This window comes from Hemiscyllium ocellatum, chromosome 16, assembly GCF_020745735.1.
Source record: "Hemiscyllium ocellatum isolate sHemOce1 chromosome 16, sHemOce1.pat.X.cur, whole genome shotgun sequence".
NCBI classification, from domain to species: domain Eukaryota; kingdom Metazoa; phylum Chordata; class Chondrichthyes; order Orectolobiformes; family Hemiscylliidae; genus Hemiscyllium; species Hemiscyllium ocellatum.
The window spans coordinates 74,839,013-74,854,677 of record NC_083416.1 but is presented as its reverse complement, the minus strand read 5'-3'; the positions used below and the strand labels follow the sequence as shown (position 1 = coordinate 74,854,677).

The window sequence follows — 15,665 nt, the reverse complement described above, 5'->3', positions numbered from 1 at the left end:
CATACTGACCCTGAAGCAAAGACTCAAATACCTTTTGAGTCATGAAGGAGACTCCAGCCCATTGTATCTCACTAGAGATGTCTAGGCAGGGAGTACATGAACAAACAATTGCAATTTAGGCAGACACAGCTTGGGGGGCTGTGAGTTGCAGTGCAAAGCCCAGGTGAGATTTAAATAGTCACTTAAGTTTTCAAGGATCTCAAGTAAGTTAAGTTTTGCCCAAGGAGAACGCTCTGGTTTATTATTCTTACATTCCTGCTGATAGAAAAGTCTAAATACAGTGCCACACGCCAGATGTGCAGCTCCATTCAATATGCAAAAGGAAGAAAGAAGTCTCTTTATACCCAGCCGTATCAGGTCATTCAGCAATATCTCATAGGTTTCAGTCTGCTGTGTTTCAGTGGGTGCTACTCATAGCTTACAGTCAGAGTCTTATTGTTCAGCCCCTGGGCAGAAAGTCCTGGCTGACCCAGTTAATGCTGCACTGACAGAGCATTGCACTGTTGGAGGGGTCATCTTTTGAGTTAAACTCACTCTCTCAGGTGGACCCAAAGGATACTGTGAGCTCTATTTCAAAGAACAGCTGGAGAATTCTCCTGGTATCATTTCCACTGTCTACCCTACACTTAGGAAAGGTACTGACTGTAAAATGCTTTGGGATGTTTTATGAAATGACTTTATAAATACAAATTCTCTCTTTCCAACCAAGCTGGGTCATGGTTGATTGCAGAAGAAATGAGGTTAAACAGCCAGTTAGTCTGCTTTTCTTTGGCGTGAGTGACAGAGGGAGGAGCACCGAGAGATTAGATTAGATTAGATTCTTCTATAGTATGGAAACAGGCCCTTCGTCCCAACAGGTCCGCACCGACCCTCCGAAGAGTAACCCACACAGACCCATCCCCCTTCCCTATATTTACCCTTGACTAATGCACCTAACACTATGAGCAATTTACCACAGCCAATCCACCTAACCTGCACATCTGTGGATTGTGGGAGGAAATTGGAACACCCAGAAAAAGCCCACGCAGACACGGGGAGAATGTGCAAACTCCACACAGACAGTCTCCTGAGGTGGGGATTGAACCTGGGTCTGTGGTGGTGTGAGGCAGCAGTGCTAACCACTGAGCCATCAAGCCACCCTGAGCCACCTCCTCTTCTTTGATTAGTACCATGGGATTATAAATACTCAAAACCTCCATGAAGGTCAGCTCACTGACGAGACCTTTAAATAAATCAATGAATGAATTGAAAGCTAATCTCAATGATTAAGCCAGATGTTATTACAAAAAGCCCATCTGATTCCATTTTCTAGCCTTGCATGCTATGGCATTTCAAGTGTTTATCTTAATGGTTTGTAAGTATCTTGTGGGTTCCCGCATCTACTACCCTTTCAGGCAGTGAGTTCCAGATACTCACCAACCTCTGGGTGAAAAACTTTTCCTCAAATCCCATCTAAACCTCCTACCCCTTCCCTTCAAACTGTGCACCCTGATTAATGACCTCTCTACTAAGGAGCTTGGTTCCTCTCCATCTACCCTGTCTATGTTTCTCATAGCTTTGTACCTCTGCAGCTTTCTCTGTTGTAAAAGAAACAACTCCAGCATCCCTAGTCTCTCCTCAGAGCTGAGTTGCTCACGATGATGATCATGAACTCATCATTTGATTATCAGTAAAACCCATCTGGTTCAGTATTATCCATTAGAGAAGGAAATCTGCCATCCTTACCTGGTCGAGCCTACATGTGACTCCAGGCCAGCAGTGTGGTTGACTCTTAACTCCCCTCTGAAATGACTTATCTACTCAGTTCAAAGCCAATTAGGGATGAGCCAATGGTCTGGCTATTGCATTAAAGAATATCAAAACTCCTCTGACAACACGGCTCTCCTTCAGTACTGCTACGAGCTTACAGAGGCTTACAAAATTATGAAGGGCGTGGAAAGGGTAAACAGGCAAAGTCTTTTCCCTGGGGTTGGGGAGTCAGAACTAGAGGGCAAAGGTTTAGGGTGAGAGGGGAAAGATATAAAACAGACCTATGGGGCAACCTTTTCACGCAGAGGGTGGTGCGTGTATGGAATGAGCTACCAGAAGAAGTGATGGAGGCTGGTACAATTGCAACATTTAAGAGGCATTTGGATGGGTACATGAATAGGAAGGGTTTAGAGGGATATGGGCTGGGTGCTGGCAGGTGAGACTAGGTTGGGTTGGGATATCTGGTCAGCATGGACGGGTTGGACCGAAGGGTCTGTTTCCATGCTGTACATCTCTATGACTATGACTCTATTGCAAACTAATACTACTATCAGATCAGGTTTGAATTCAGAAGTTCCACACTCAGAACCAGGAAAAAGGACGTTGAATCCTAGAATACCCCTTTCCATTGACATTAATAATTAGTCACTATTATTCTGTGGTTACTGACAGCCATTTTTAGAATGAAGATGTACTAGGCAACACACACTGATAGTGAAGTGAACTTTCACTGGTCAAAGCATGAATACATTGGGACTCAGAAAAGTGGTGGCCAACCAAACAGATTATCCAAAGAACTGAAAGACAGAGTGAGTTCATACAAATCATTCAGACTCCATGAGTAAGGACTAAAATTGAGGACATTGGGGATTGTGGCAGAACTTCATCAACTTGAAATTTGTCAGATAAACTTCCAAGGCAGTGCAGGTCAGGCCAGTCCTTCTATTTCATAGAATGTGGTCATCACTGGGAAAATCAGCCATTGCTTGCCCACCCCTAACTACCCTTGACTGGAGTCAACCACACTGCTATGGGTCTGAAGTCACGTGTGGGCCAGACCAGGTAAAGACAGCAGATTTCCATTCATGCAGGACATCGGTGAACCAGATGGATTTTTATAAACCATAACATTTTCACTGTCACTGTTAGTGAAACTAGCTTTAGATTCTCGATATTAACCAAATTTTGTTATTTACTCGTGGAAGGTGGGCATCACTGACAGGGCCAGCATTTATTACCCATCTCTAATTGCCCTTGAGAAGATGGTAGCAAGCTGCCTTCCTGAAACACTGCAGTCCATGACTGAATTTTGATTCATTGAATGCTTACAGCATTAGGTTGAGCCCCTGGCTTACAAACCCAATAATCTTATTGCTACACCATCTTCTCCATTTATCATTGTCTCAACAACTTGATGGATGGGATGGTCTATTAAAACAAAGACACAAGCCCTGTTGTGACTCATCTAGTTCTTAATAATTATTGTGAGGTATTTCTTAAGGGTAATGATAGAGACAAAGTCATATATTCTATTCTTCCCGCTGTCCATGGACAATCTATCTTATCTTGGACCCTCCCCAACATCTCGTCTCCTGAGGTAATTATGCTAAGACTTTAAGAAAATACGTGAGAGAAGTTTTCAAAATTATGAATGGTCTGAATAAAGTAGAGAGGGAGAAACAAAAACAGAAATTGCAGGAAAAGCTCAGCAAGTCTGGCAGCATCTGTGGAGAGAAATCAGAGTTACCATTTCAGATCAAGTGATCCTTCCTCAGAACTATTCCAGCAATTTCTGTTTTTGTTTCTGATTTACAGAATCCGCTGTCCTTTCAGTTTTTATTTAGTAGAGAGGGAGAAACTATTCCCCTTCATAAAAGGATCAGGAGTGAGAGGGCACGGGTTTAAAATGACAGACACATCCTTTTCACACAATGAGTGGTTCAGGTCTGGAATGCACTGTCTGCAAGTGTGCTGGAGGCAGGTTCAATAGAGGCATTCAAGAGGGTGTCAGATGATTAATTAAATGGAAAAGGAAGGAGAATGGCACTCAGTCATAATGTTCATTGGGAAAGCCAATGGGGACATGATGGACCAACGGATCTCCTGCACAGGAACAGCTCTGTCACTCTGGGACTTTATGATGGTTTTATGAATAAAGTTGCTGGGCTCTGGCAGCAACATCCTCGATGTGCGTGAGCAATCCGATCCATTCCCCGGCTCTTTAGTCTGAACCTCTCATTCATCATAAATTTGGACAGTCCTGGCTACTGTTTGTAAATACAACAGCCAAACGTCATGGAGTGGTGTCTCTCGAGATTACAGCTGTTTGTTCAACATTAAAGTCACTCCGTAGCACAACAATTATATCTGGCATGGGAAATGAAAAGGAAGAACGCAACTAAATTGCGAGGGTTTTGCACTTCTGCCGAAGTTATTATGGTCTGGTTAATTGGATTCAGTTCCTGTGAGAGGTTTAAACTCCGTCACAGTCTGACTCAGCAGGGAAGGCAGAGTTCTGTCTGTCATCCTCCCCTCCCTCAGACCCCACATTTTTCCACACTTGCTCGGCCCCGCCAGCTCCCACCCTTGGTCACTGCAAGGCAGCACTCAGATGGGTGGACCCTGATATCTGCCTGGGATTTGACTAGTCAGAAATAGGTTACCCAGCTCTCTTGGCTATGGGCTATCCCTCGACCATATGAAGTGATGAGTCTGCGTACCTAAACCTACATTATCAAGAAACAGAATTTGGGGCAGCATGGTGTCTCAGTGCTTAGCACTGCCACCTCACAGCGCCAGGGACCCGGGTTCAATTCCAGCCTAGGATGACTGTCTGTATGAAGTTTGCACATTCTTCCCGTGTCTGTGTGAGTTTCCTCCCACAATCCAAATATGTGCAGGTTAAGTGAATTGGCCATGCCAAATTTCTGCACAGCGTTCAAGGATGTGTAGGTTAGGTGCATTAGTTGGTGGTAAATATAGGGTAGGGGAATGGTCTGGATGGTTTACTCTTTGGAGGGTCAGTGTAGACTTGTATAGAATATAATCCACAGGTAGGGATTATATTCTATATATCTCACCTGTAGGGGGCTCGTGTGGTACAGTGGTAGTGTCCCCACCTCTGAGGCAGGAGGCCTGGGTACAAGTGCCACCTGCACCAGAAGTGTGTTATGAAATGAGTAGGTTGGTTAGAAAGTAGCTATCGCTCACCTGTAGATCTTGTTAAATGGATAATGGCAGACCCGCTTGACTCTTTAAAAACTAAGGACAGCACAGCAAAGTCATTGACTTGTTGAATGATTTTCTTTCCCTGGATTGTGGGCATTGTTAGCAAGGTCTACACTTTAGTTGCTTGTCCCCAATTGCCCTTGAACTGAGTGGCTTAAGCCAATTCAGAGGGCATTTAACAATTAACCATATCACAGTGGGTCTGGAGTCACATGTAGGCCAAACCAAGGAAGGACAGCTGATTTCCTTCCCTAAACAACAACACAGAAGCCGATAAGTTCTTACAACAATCAATGATGGCTTCATGTTTATCATTACTGAGAAGTATATTCCAGAGTAATTCATTGAATTGAAATTTCACCATCCCCAGAACAGAAGTTTTTGGCTCTGGATTATTAGCCCAGAGACATTATCACTGCACCATCTCCCATTAATAGGTACAGATTGGTCATTACAATTAGTGAATTACTCCATTATTGTCGTAACACATGACAACAATACTAGAAGGCAAATTAGATCAACGTAATTGGGACTCTAGTGCTGAAGTGGTGATGGCCCTACCTGTGAGCTAGGAGACTGAAATTCAAGTTCCAACCTGCTCAGTAAGGTGTAATAGCGCATCCCCAAATAGATTAGTTTAAAAAATCTAGATCAATACTGCTTTATCTTACAACTCATAGTCATGTTTTCTTAATTTATGCATAACTTCTCAGTTTTAAACAAGACATAAATGATACAGGGTACAGGGTACACCTTCAGAAGGGCATTTCCTAGGCCAAATATCTTACAACTCCTCAACATAAACTATAATCCAGGGCTAATACTGTGGGAGATGTATTGGAGATGCTGCCTTTTAATGTTCTGATGGAAGAGTCACCTAAACTTGAAACGTTAGCTTGTTCTCTCACCATGGATGCTGCCTGACCTGCTGTGATCTCCAGCATTTGTTGTTTTCAGTACAGATTCCAGCATCTGCACTAAGTTGTTCCTACAAAATGTAGTCTGTTGGCTCTGCAGCTCTTTCAGAAATACCAAAGATGTGAGAGGTGCTATTTTAATGCATGCCTTTTTTACTTTAATTCTACTTATATCAATCAGAAACATACAAACGGTGATGCATAAGCAGCTAGTTTTCAGTGTCCCGAGCTGCAATGCATGGCCAGAGTTAAGGAATGAATACCGGGCAGGACTCTGCTTTTCATTACCAGCACCCACTTAACATCCTGTCTACAGGGCAACACTGCACATCCTCAGTGCAGCTTCAGAGCAGATTACAAACTGAAGACTTGGAGTAGAATTTAATCGATGACGGTCTGACTGAGAATGGTAGAATCTCTGGGATTAGAAAGAGCAAAGAGCCCTAGTTGCAGTAGATTTTACTGTAACCATTACAGTACTCAAGTGGAAATGCAGTTGTCGTTCTCAAAGGGTTTACAGCTCACTTATTTACAAAAGGGAATGGATCAATTGCTATATATTTTGAACAGAGCTGAAAATTACTGCTTTCTCCTCGAAGATTTTAACCTACTGCTTTCTCCTCATATATTTTGAATGCTTTTGCATTTTCTTCTGCATCAAAAAAGACTGAAAGTCAACCCAATTCTTGTCATATAACCAAAGCAAAGAAATTTGCCACTGCAATTAGCAAACATTTCATTGCAACAATCCCACTGGGTGTCACTCACCCACAAACTCTAATTGTTCACCACACTCAAACAAACCCGATTCTGAGCAGGAACCCAAGAGGCCTCAAGATCTCATGTTGCTGTTTCCAAGCCTGATTTCCAAGACACCAAAAATGTTTCACTTTCTGTGGAGCTCTCAAGTCCTATTTAACGATTCAGCAAGAGTTATATTGGAAACCATTAAATAACAATGATTATTTGTTGTATGACAACAAGGTCCTTCTGATCTTCAGTGCCACCTAGGATCCTACCATTCAACATGTTAATTCTCACGTTTTAATCCTCACAAAATGCATCACTTCAAATTTTTCAGAGCTAAAATCCATCTACCAATGTTCAGCCCATCTGCCTAGCCTGTCTATATCCTCTTGGCTGTGTTAATATTGTACCCAACAGATGAAACACAGAATGCACATGTACTTTGTTACAAAGTTGGAACTGACAAAACAGAAAGTCAGTGAGCGAATAATGCGTGAAGAGTGAAAAGTACAGGCTGAGGCAGCAGATAGTGCTCTTATTGTGGAATAATGCAGCATTAATGGAGGCTATTCAGTCCATCATCTCTGTGCTGAAGGGTTAGATTTGAAACACATGGCTCGGTGTCAAGTAAAGAAAGTTTTACTTTAACCTTGTTGCATTTAGCCTTGGGAGGGATCAATGTTTTACAAGCAGTAACTCCCACAATCACAATACCAAAAAAAAACGTGTAATAAGATGAGCAGAGGCACTGCAGGCAAGTTGTGTGAATGTCAAAAAAGTCAGCAGAATTTCAAAATTGGATATACAGACAGATCAGAATATGCTACAAACTGTATTGATGCAACATGCTTTTAACTTCAAGATATTACGCATATAAATTGAAATATTGAAGTTAAGAATGTTAAGCAGGGCTGAAGAATTTTACTGTCCATTATTGAGATGATGGGTGGCCAAGATGCACTCTCCCTCCAGCAATATAGAATTCCAACAGTGTGGAAGCAGACCATTTGGCCCATTGAGTCCACACTGGACCTCTGAAGAGCTTCCCACCAAGACCCAGCCCCCTACCCTATTCCTATAACCCTGCATTTGCCATGGCTAATCCACCTAGCCTGAGCAATTCAGCACAGCCAATCTACCTAACCTGCACATCTTCAGACTGTGGAAGGAAACTAGAGCACCCAGAGCAAACCCATGCAGACACGGGGAGAATGTGCAAACTCCACACAGACAGGAGCCTGAGGCTGGAACCAAACCCAGGTCCCTGGTGCTGTGAGACTGCAGTGCTAACCACTGAGCCACCCTGTGAATGCTTTGCTCTTGCAAGGTAAAACTGGATTAATATTTGAAGTGAAGGAAGATAGTTACAGGAGACAGGGAGACAGATCTAGGCAGCGGGATTGAGTTTGTCCTGTTCACAGGCATTGCTACTGGCTGAGAGTTCCTCCAGTGCCCTAAGTCACCTAGCCATCTTAGCATTTGTACCTTTCATACTCGAGTACAGATGAGAGCGGCCATTGGACTCACCTTGACCATCCTTCGATAAAATCCCAGAAGGTCCCATCATACAAAATACCTCCACTGCCATCATTGGAAAATCATCCCTCATATTATCCACTCATTGCACAAAGAAGTGCCACCTGCTCTATTTTTCTATTCAAGTAATAATTTAAACCCTTATTGTGATTTGAGATTTTTGAGGAAAATTTGACAGAAGGACAAAATGTAAAAAAAAAATGGTCATCTCAAGCAGTACAACTGAGGATTATCAGATCAGCCATTGAGTGTGGGGCAGACATGATGGGTCAAATGGCTTACTTCTGCTTCTATGACCTTACAAAATAGATTGTGATTTACTTGAATCACCATAAGGCAGTGAACACACTTTCTGAAGATGTGATGGCTTTGGAGATGCTCAAGGAGAGGTTTACTAGAATGGTTTACTAGTGAGGGATTAAGACTGGAGAAGATGGGTTTGTTCTCCTTAAAGCAGAGATTCAATTTTTAAGAAATTCAAAATCCTGAAGGGTATAGTTAGAATAAATAAGGAGAAGCTATCTCCAGCAGCTTAAGGCTCAGAAAGCAGATGACCTACATTTATGGTAATTGGTAAAATAACCAGAAGTGAAACGAGAAGCTTTTATTTATGCAAGTGGTTAGGATTTGAAATGCACTGGGCAAGATGAGTGTTAGTTTATCAATTGGATTAATATTCGAAGGAGAAAAAAACTGAATGATACAGAGAAAAGAGCAGGGGAACGACTAGCTCTTTTAAAGAGTCAGGACATCCTCGCTGGGCTGAATGGCCTCCAGTGCTGCACTATTCTGTAATGGTCACTGGTGTTAAACTGACTGGCCTGCACTTTCCCAGATTGAGTTGTTACTCTGTTATTCAATATTGGATGGAAGACTAACACCACTCATGTCATATGTGTAAAAGTACCACATGGCGTTATCCCAATGAAAGTACCAGAAGCCATGGTGATAGGACAAGTGTCTTAAACAAGCAACATATACATCCTACAGAATCATAGACACAGTCTAAACAGACTGGTACTCTTTGATAATGGAGCACACTGGCCTTGAGTCAGGAGGGAGTTGCTACAGGGGTCCTCAGCATTGACTCTGAATCTTAGGAAGTCTCATAGTATCAGGTCAAAGACAGGCAGGAAATCTCCAGCTTGTCACCAGTCAATATACCCTCCCAACAGAAGAATCGTTCTCTTCCACATTGGAGGAGATGCTTGGTATTCAGCACCGATTATTCACTGATTGCTCATGATACACTTGATGGAAGAAGTACTGAGGGTGGCAAGGGTACAAATAGTACTCTGGAGTGAGACTCCACCGCCCACCAGTAAATGTGGCTTGGTAGCACCGCTCCTTACCTAAAGGACATAGCTGCTAGAGTGGGTCTGTAGAAGGTGGGGAATGAATCAATAAGAAGTCAAAGCCTACTTGAATCAGGTCAGTCAAGATCTTATTGAGTGGTGGAACAGACCTGATGGGCTGAGTGGCCTACCAGTGTTTTTAATTCATATAGAGTCATAGAGTCATAGAGATGTTCAGCATGGAAACAGACCCTTTGGTCCAACCCATCCATGTCAACCAGATATCCCAACCCAATCTAGTCCCACCTACCAAGACCTGGCCCATTTCCCTCCAAATCCTTCCTGTCCATCTACCCATCCAAATGCCTCTTAAATGTTGCAATTGTACCAGCCTCCACCACTTCCTTTGGCAGCTCATTCCATACCCGTAACACCCTCTGTGTGAAAAGGTTGCCCCTTAGGTTTCTTTTATATCTTTCCTCTCTCACCCTAGACCTATGCCCTCTAGTTCTGGACTCCCCCACCCCAGGAAAAAGACTTTTTCTATTTATCCTATCCATACCCTTCATAATTTTGTAAACCTCTATAAGGTCACCCCTCAGCCTCCGACTCTCCAGAGAAAAAAGCCTGAGCCTGTTCAGCCTCTCACAACATCTTTCCAATAGGAAGGAGACCAGAATTGCACACAATATTCCAACAGTGGCCTAACCAATGTCCTGTACAGCTGCAACATGACCTCCCAACTCCTGTACTCAATACTCTGACCAATAAAAGGAAGCATACCAAACACCGCTTTCACTATCTTATCTACCCGTGACTCCACTTTCAAGGAGCTATGAACCTGCACTCAAAAGGTCTCTTTGTTCAGCAACACTCCCTAAGACCTTACCATTAAGTGTATAAATCCTGCTAAGATTTGCTTTCCCAAAATGCAGCACCTCGCACTTATCTGAATTAAATTCCATCTGCCACTTCTTAGCCCATCTGGTCAAGATCCTGTTGTAATCTGAGGTAACCCTCTTTGCTGTTCACTACACCTCCAATTTTGGTGTCATCTGCAAACTTACTAACTGTACCTCTTATGCTCACATCCAAATCATTTATGTAAATGACAAAAAGTAGAGGATCCAGCACCGATCCTTGTGGCACTCCACTGGTCACAGGCCTCCAGTCTGAAAAACAACCCTCCACCACCACTCTCTGTCTTCTACCTTTGAGCCAGTTCTGTATCCAAATGACTAGTTCTCCCTGTATTTCATGAGGTCTAACCTTGCTAAGCAGTCTCCCATGGGGAAACTTGTTGAACGCCTTACTGAAGTCCATTTAGATCACGTCTACCACTCTGCCCTCATCAATCCTCTTTGTTACTTCTTCAAAAAACCCAATCAAGTTTGTGAGACATGATTTCCCATGCACAAAGCCATATTAACTATCCCTAATCAGTCCTTGCCTTTCCTGTACATCCTGTCCCTCAGGATTCCCTCCAAAAACTTGCCCACCACTCAGGTCAGGCTCACATGTTCGACAGCATTTGAGAATTTGCAGGGGAGTTCTGATGACTGCATTGGAATATATTGTGTCAAATGAGTAAATTCAGAACAGATCCACCAACTTAAGACTGGACCTCCATGAGGTGCTGTGGACCATCATCAGCAGCAGAATTCTCTTCAACCCCAATCTGTAACCATCTACCCACTTCCACTATTTCCATCAGGGCAGGAGATCGATCCTGGTTTAATGAAGAGGTGCAGGAGGTCGTGCCAGGAGCATCAGCAGGCATACCTGAAAACGAGGTGCCAACACACCAGTACTTGCATGCCAAATAGCAGAAGAGCAAGTGATAGACAGGACTGACTGACTCCATAACCAAAGGATCAGATTATATATGTTCAATCTTGCTGCACTCAGTCTTGAATGGGGGTTGACTATTGAGCAACTCGCTGGTTGAGGCGATTCCAGAAATATCCCCAACCCCAACAATACGGCAGTCAAGACCCATCAGTGCAAAAGACAAGGCTAAAGAACTTTCATTCATTTTCAGCCAGGAGTCCCAAGTGCGTGATCCCTCTTGGCCTCCTCCACTGGTCCCCAGTATCACAGATGCCAGTCTTCAGCCATTTTGAGTGTCTCCACGTGATACCGAGAAATGGCTAGAGACACTGGATACTGCAAAGGCTATAGGCCCTGATAACATTCCATCAATAGTATTGAAGACTTGTGCTCCAGAACCATTCCTGTTCCTTGTTAAGCTGTTCCAGCACAGTTACAACATTGGCATCTACCCAACAATGTGGAAATGTGTCCAAGTATATCTTGCCTGCAAAAAGTAGGACAAATCCAAACCAGCCAATTTTGTCCCTTAATCAGTCTACTCTTACCAGAAATGTAAAGGAAGGGGTCATCAACAGGCATAATAATTAAATTCACGGGTGAAACCAACATAGGACAGAAATAAGTTGTGAAGAAGACCAAAGGAAGTTGTAGGCAGGTGTGGGCAGGTTGAGCGAATGGGCAAAAATCTGGCAGGTAGAGTATAATGTAGGAAAATGTGAAATTGTTCACTCTGGCAGGATGAATAAAAAAGTAGATGCCACCCAAATGGAGAACAACAGCAGAATTCTGAGGTTCACAGGGATCTAGATATTCCAGGAATGCAGGAGTCACAATCTGTTAGCAGATAAATACAATCAAGAAAGCTAATGGGATGCTTCTCTTTTTTTATTGTGAGAGGAACTGAACCTATAGTATTACAGAGCATAGGTGAGACCACACCTCAAATGCTGTGTGCAGATTTGGTCTCCTCAGTTAAAGGAAAAGTCATCCTAACCCCAGAAGGCTCTCTCATCAGAGAGAGAGAGAAAAACAACTGGTGGTGGTTTAACCTGAGGGTCACCACAGCTCGGATGAGGGACAAATTTGAGAAGGAAAACCTTTCATGGTAATCTCAGCCATTGCAGGAATTGCACTCAACTGAAAACAAAATGTACTGGAAATCAGAACAGGTCAAGCAGCATCCGTGGAGAGAGAGCAAGCTAACATTTTGAATTGAGATGACTCTTCATCGGAGCTGTTTTCTGTTTTCAATACAGATTCCAGCATCGACAATAATTTGCTCCACCAGGAATTGAACCTATGTTGTTGGCAGCACTGTGCATCATAAACCAGCCAACTGACCCCACTCCTTAGTCAAGGGAGCATGTAAATACAATGGAGGTGTCTCCACAGGAGATTTACTAGATTGATACCTAGAGTGAGTGTGTTATTCTCTATGGACAGGCTGGTTTATTTTCTCAGGAGGTTAGAAGAATGAGGGGGTGATTTGATTGAAGTGTATAAGACCCTGACTGGTCTGGATAAGGTGGATGTGGAAAGGGTGTTTCCTCTGTCGGACAGCCCTGAACTATGGGGTCACCTGTGTGGATGGAGATGACGGTTTCTTTTTTCCTCTCAAAGGGAAACTTTGGACGTGAGACAAAAACAGAAATTCCTGGAGAAACTCAGCAAATCTGGCAATATCTCTGGGAAGAAAGCATTTCAGGTCTGATGACCCTTTATTCTGAACAACTCTGTTGCAGAAGGCATCATGCAGGGTCATCAAATATTTTTAAGTCAGAGTTTTGTTCTGCAGGCCAATCAAACATCATCAGCAGGGAGATTTGAACATGGAATCTGAAATATAAACCAATTAGCCATGATGTTATTGGTGAGCAGAGCTGACCTGAGGGGCTGAATGCTCCACTTTAGATGAGATTCCCTACTGTGTGGAAACAGGCCCTTTGGTCCAACAAGTCCACACCGACCCTCTGAAGAGTAACCCACCCAGACCTATTCCCTTAACCTATATTTACCCATGACTAATGCACCTAACACTGTGGGAAATTTAGCATGGCCAATTCACTTAACCTGCACATCTTTGGATTGTGGGAAGAAACCGGAGCACCCAGAGGAAACCGGGTGGAATTGAACCAGGGTCCCTGGTGCTGTGAGGTAGCGGTGCTAACTACTGAGCCACCGTACCACCCACTTCTACTCAAATTTGATATTTTTGTATGTAGATGCATGTAGGAACACCACTTGCAAGTTGCTCTCCAAGCCACTCAGCATCCTGACTTGGAAATATTTCACTGTTCCCTCACTGTCGCTGGGCTGCAATCCTGGAATTCCCTCCCTAAGGGCATTGTGGACCTGCCTATAGCATAGAGACTGCCGTGGTTCAAGAAGACAGCTCATCAAGAGGCAACTAGGGACGGGCAATAAATGTGGGCCCAGCCAGCAACACACATGCCCTGGGGATTAATAAAATACAGTAATATAATACAGTCAAAATCAAACAGAAGAGAAGCAGATATCTGGAGCACAGAGGATAAGATGACCTGGCCTCACCATGGGATTGTAGTGATCCCACGGTGTTAATTCAGAACAAAGCAAACTCAAGACAAATGCAGAACGCAAGTAGTTTGAGATCAGCTGGTGCAGAAAGATCCCAACTTCAAGTCACCAAACTTTCTCATTCTCCCTGAGGCACACTCAATAAGGGTCTGATGTTCTGGGAGGGGGATTGCAGTGGTGGAGAAGGTAGAGGGCTGGGGGAAAGGAAGTAGTGGTTGGGGGGGGGGGGGGAGAACTGGACAGGAAGGGGGAGATCAGGGAGGAATAATGGTGCTCTCATTGCCCAGAGATGTCGCCCAGTTTAATTTCCAATCCCTGCAACTGATACATCCGCATCTTGAAAATCGCGTCTAGTTCCCAATTATAACCACCCTCTGTCTACTGACAAACCAATAGGTTAATCCTTAACTCGCTCCAAACCAACATAACCGAGAGTGGTGACTGAAATGTTGTTTTCATGCAATGTAAACGACACAGTCCACGGAGATAATTCACTGGAGATTTAAAACCCATGTCACTGTTGGGTGACCCGGGGCTGTGTACAAATCCCCTCTCCAGTGCTACGTTGTTGGAATAGTTTACCGCGGTCTCTCCTGCAAGCGAGGAGTTACTGCGCTATTTCACTAGGAAACTGCAATCAAATCAGAAAGAATTCAAACGCGGCAGGAGAGAGAGCAGAGTGGAGTTGACACAAAGTCGTTCAGATCTGAGGTTTGCTTCCAATCGGTGTCAATCTCCTCTCTCTCTCTCTTTCAGACAAAGTCCCCAGTAATACTCTGTCCCGTGTTACCCCTGGACTCTTATATTATGGAACTAGTTAATGCAATAAACTGAAATGAACAAGGTTTAAATGCAAATAGGGGAAATTGACAACGAAACAGGAACATCTCCCTCAGAACATCTACAATATAACCCACCACCCCGTCCTACCTGCTACAGCGCCGCTAAAACACTACAGGAGCGCCTCGCAGGAGGATTTCGTAAATTCTGAGCTTGTGAGTACTCTTAGGTGTCACCCGGAGGGGAGAGAGTCGCAATTGTTCAAAGTCTCAATCTATAAAGGTTTCACACACAAAAACAAACCCGGAGAGATTCACACCCCAACCCTGAGCTGCAATTTCATTCCAAACACATCCACAGCCGGCCTCCGGATCTCAGCAATCAACAAACATCCCGCAGTTTAAATCTTTAACAAACCCTGATTCCTACCTGATTTACACACGACCACAAACCAAATCCAGACAGAAAAGGTAAAAGCTTTCTTCATTTCTAGCTGTCCAGTCCTGGAGTGTTTGAAATCTCCGATCAAAGAAATGAAAAATATTAAATTCCTCTTGCTGTATCTCTCTCTCAGACACACGTGTGTCACTCAGTGCCCCTGACTCAGGTATAAACTGAGATTACTGTTTCCCAGCGGCTCCGGGGACGAGCAGCCGAGAGTTACGTTAGTGGAAACCGCAAGGAAGTAGTTTGAAGGAAATGTGTGCAACGATTAACATCCAAATGAGATACGTTTCCTCTTTACAACCCTTTCGCCACTTCCACCAACCCGCAGGAAAACAAAACTATTTTCTCTCTCTCTTTCCCCCCGCCCCCGCTTTAATCTGAACAGATTCCCCGATCTCCAACAACATTCCTTCACAACAATTTTTTTGTGAAACCTTCCAGACGCCTTCACCTATCGAGTACGGTTCACAAACCCCAACTGTGTTCATCTTTAAAATCCTTTTATATTTAAGCCTGCATTTTAGACAAATCAGTATTTAACCAGATTTGGTAAGGTTCTAATTATATTATATAACAT

General features: G+C 43.6%; 1 protein-coding gene across 1 annotated transcript in view; it reads right to left on the bottom strand.

The window, feature by feature from the left end:
• flt4 (fms related receptor tyrosine kinase 4) overlaps window positions 1-15,259 on the bottom strand; it is a 237,547-nt gene extending 222,288 nt beyond the window's left edge. The window contains exon 1 of the mRNA XM_060837385.1: window positions 15,071-15,259. Coding sequence (XP_060693368.1) covers window positions 15,071-15,128 — 58 coding nt within the window. The 5' untranslated portion in view covers window positions 15,129-15,259. The remainder of the gene's footprint in view (window positions 1-15,070) is intronic.
• Between the last annotated feature and the right edge of the window lie 406 nt (window positions 15,260-15,665).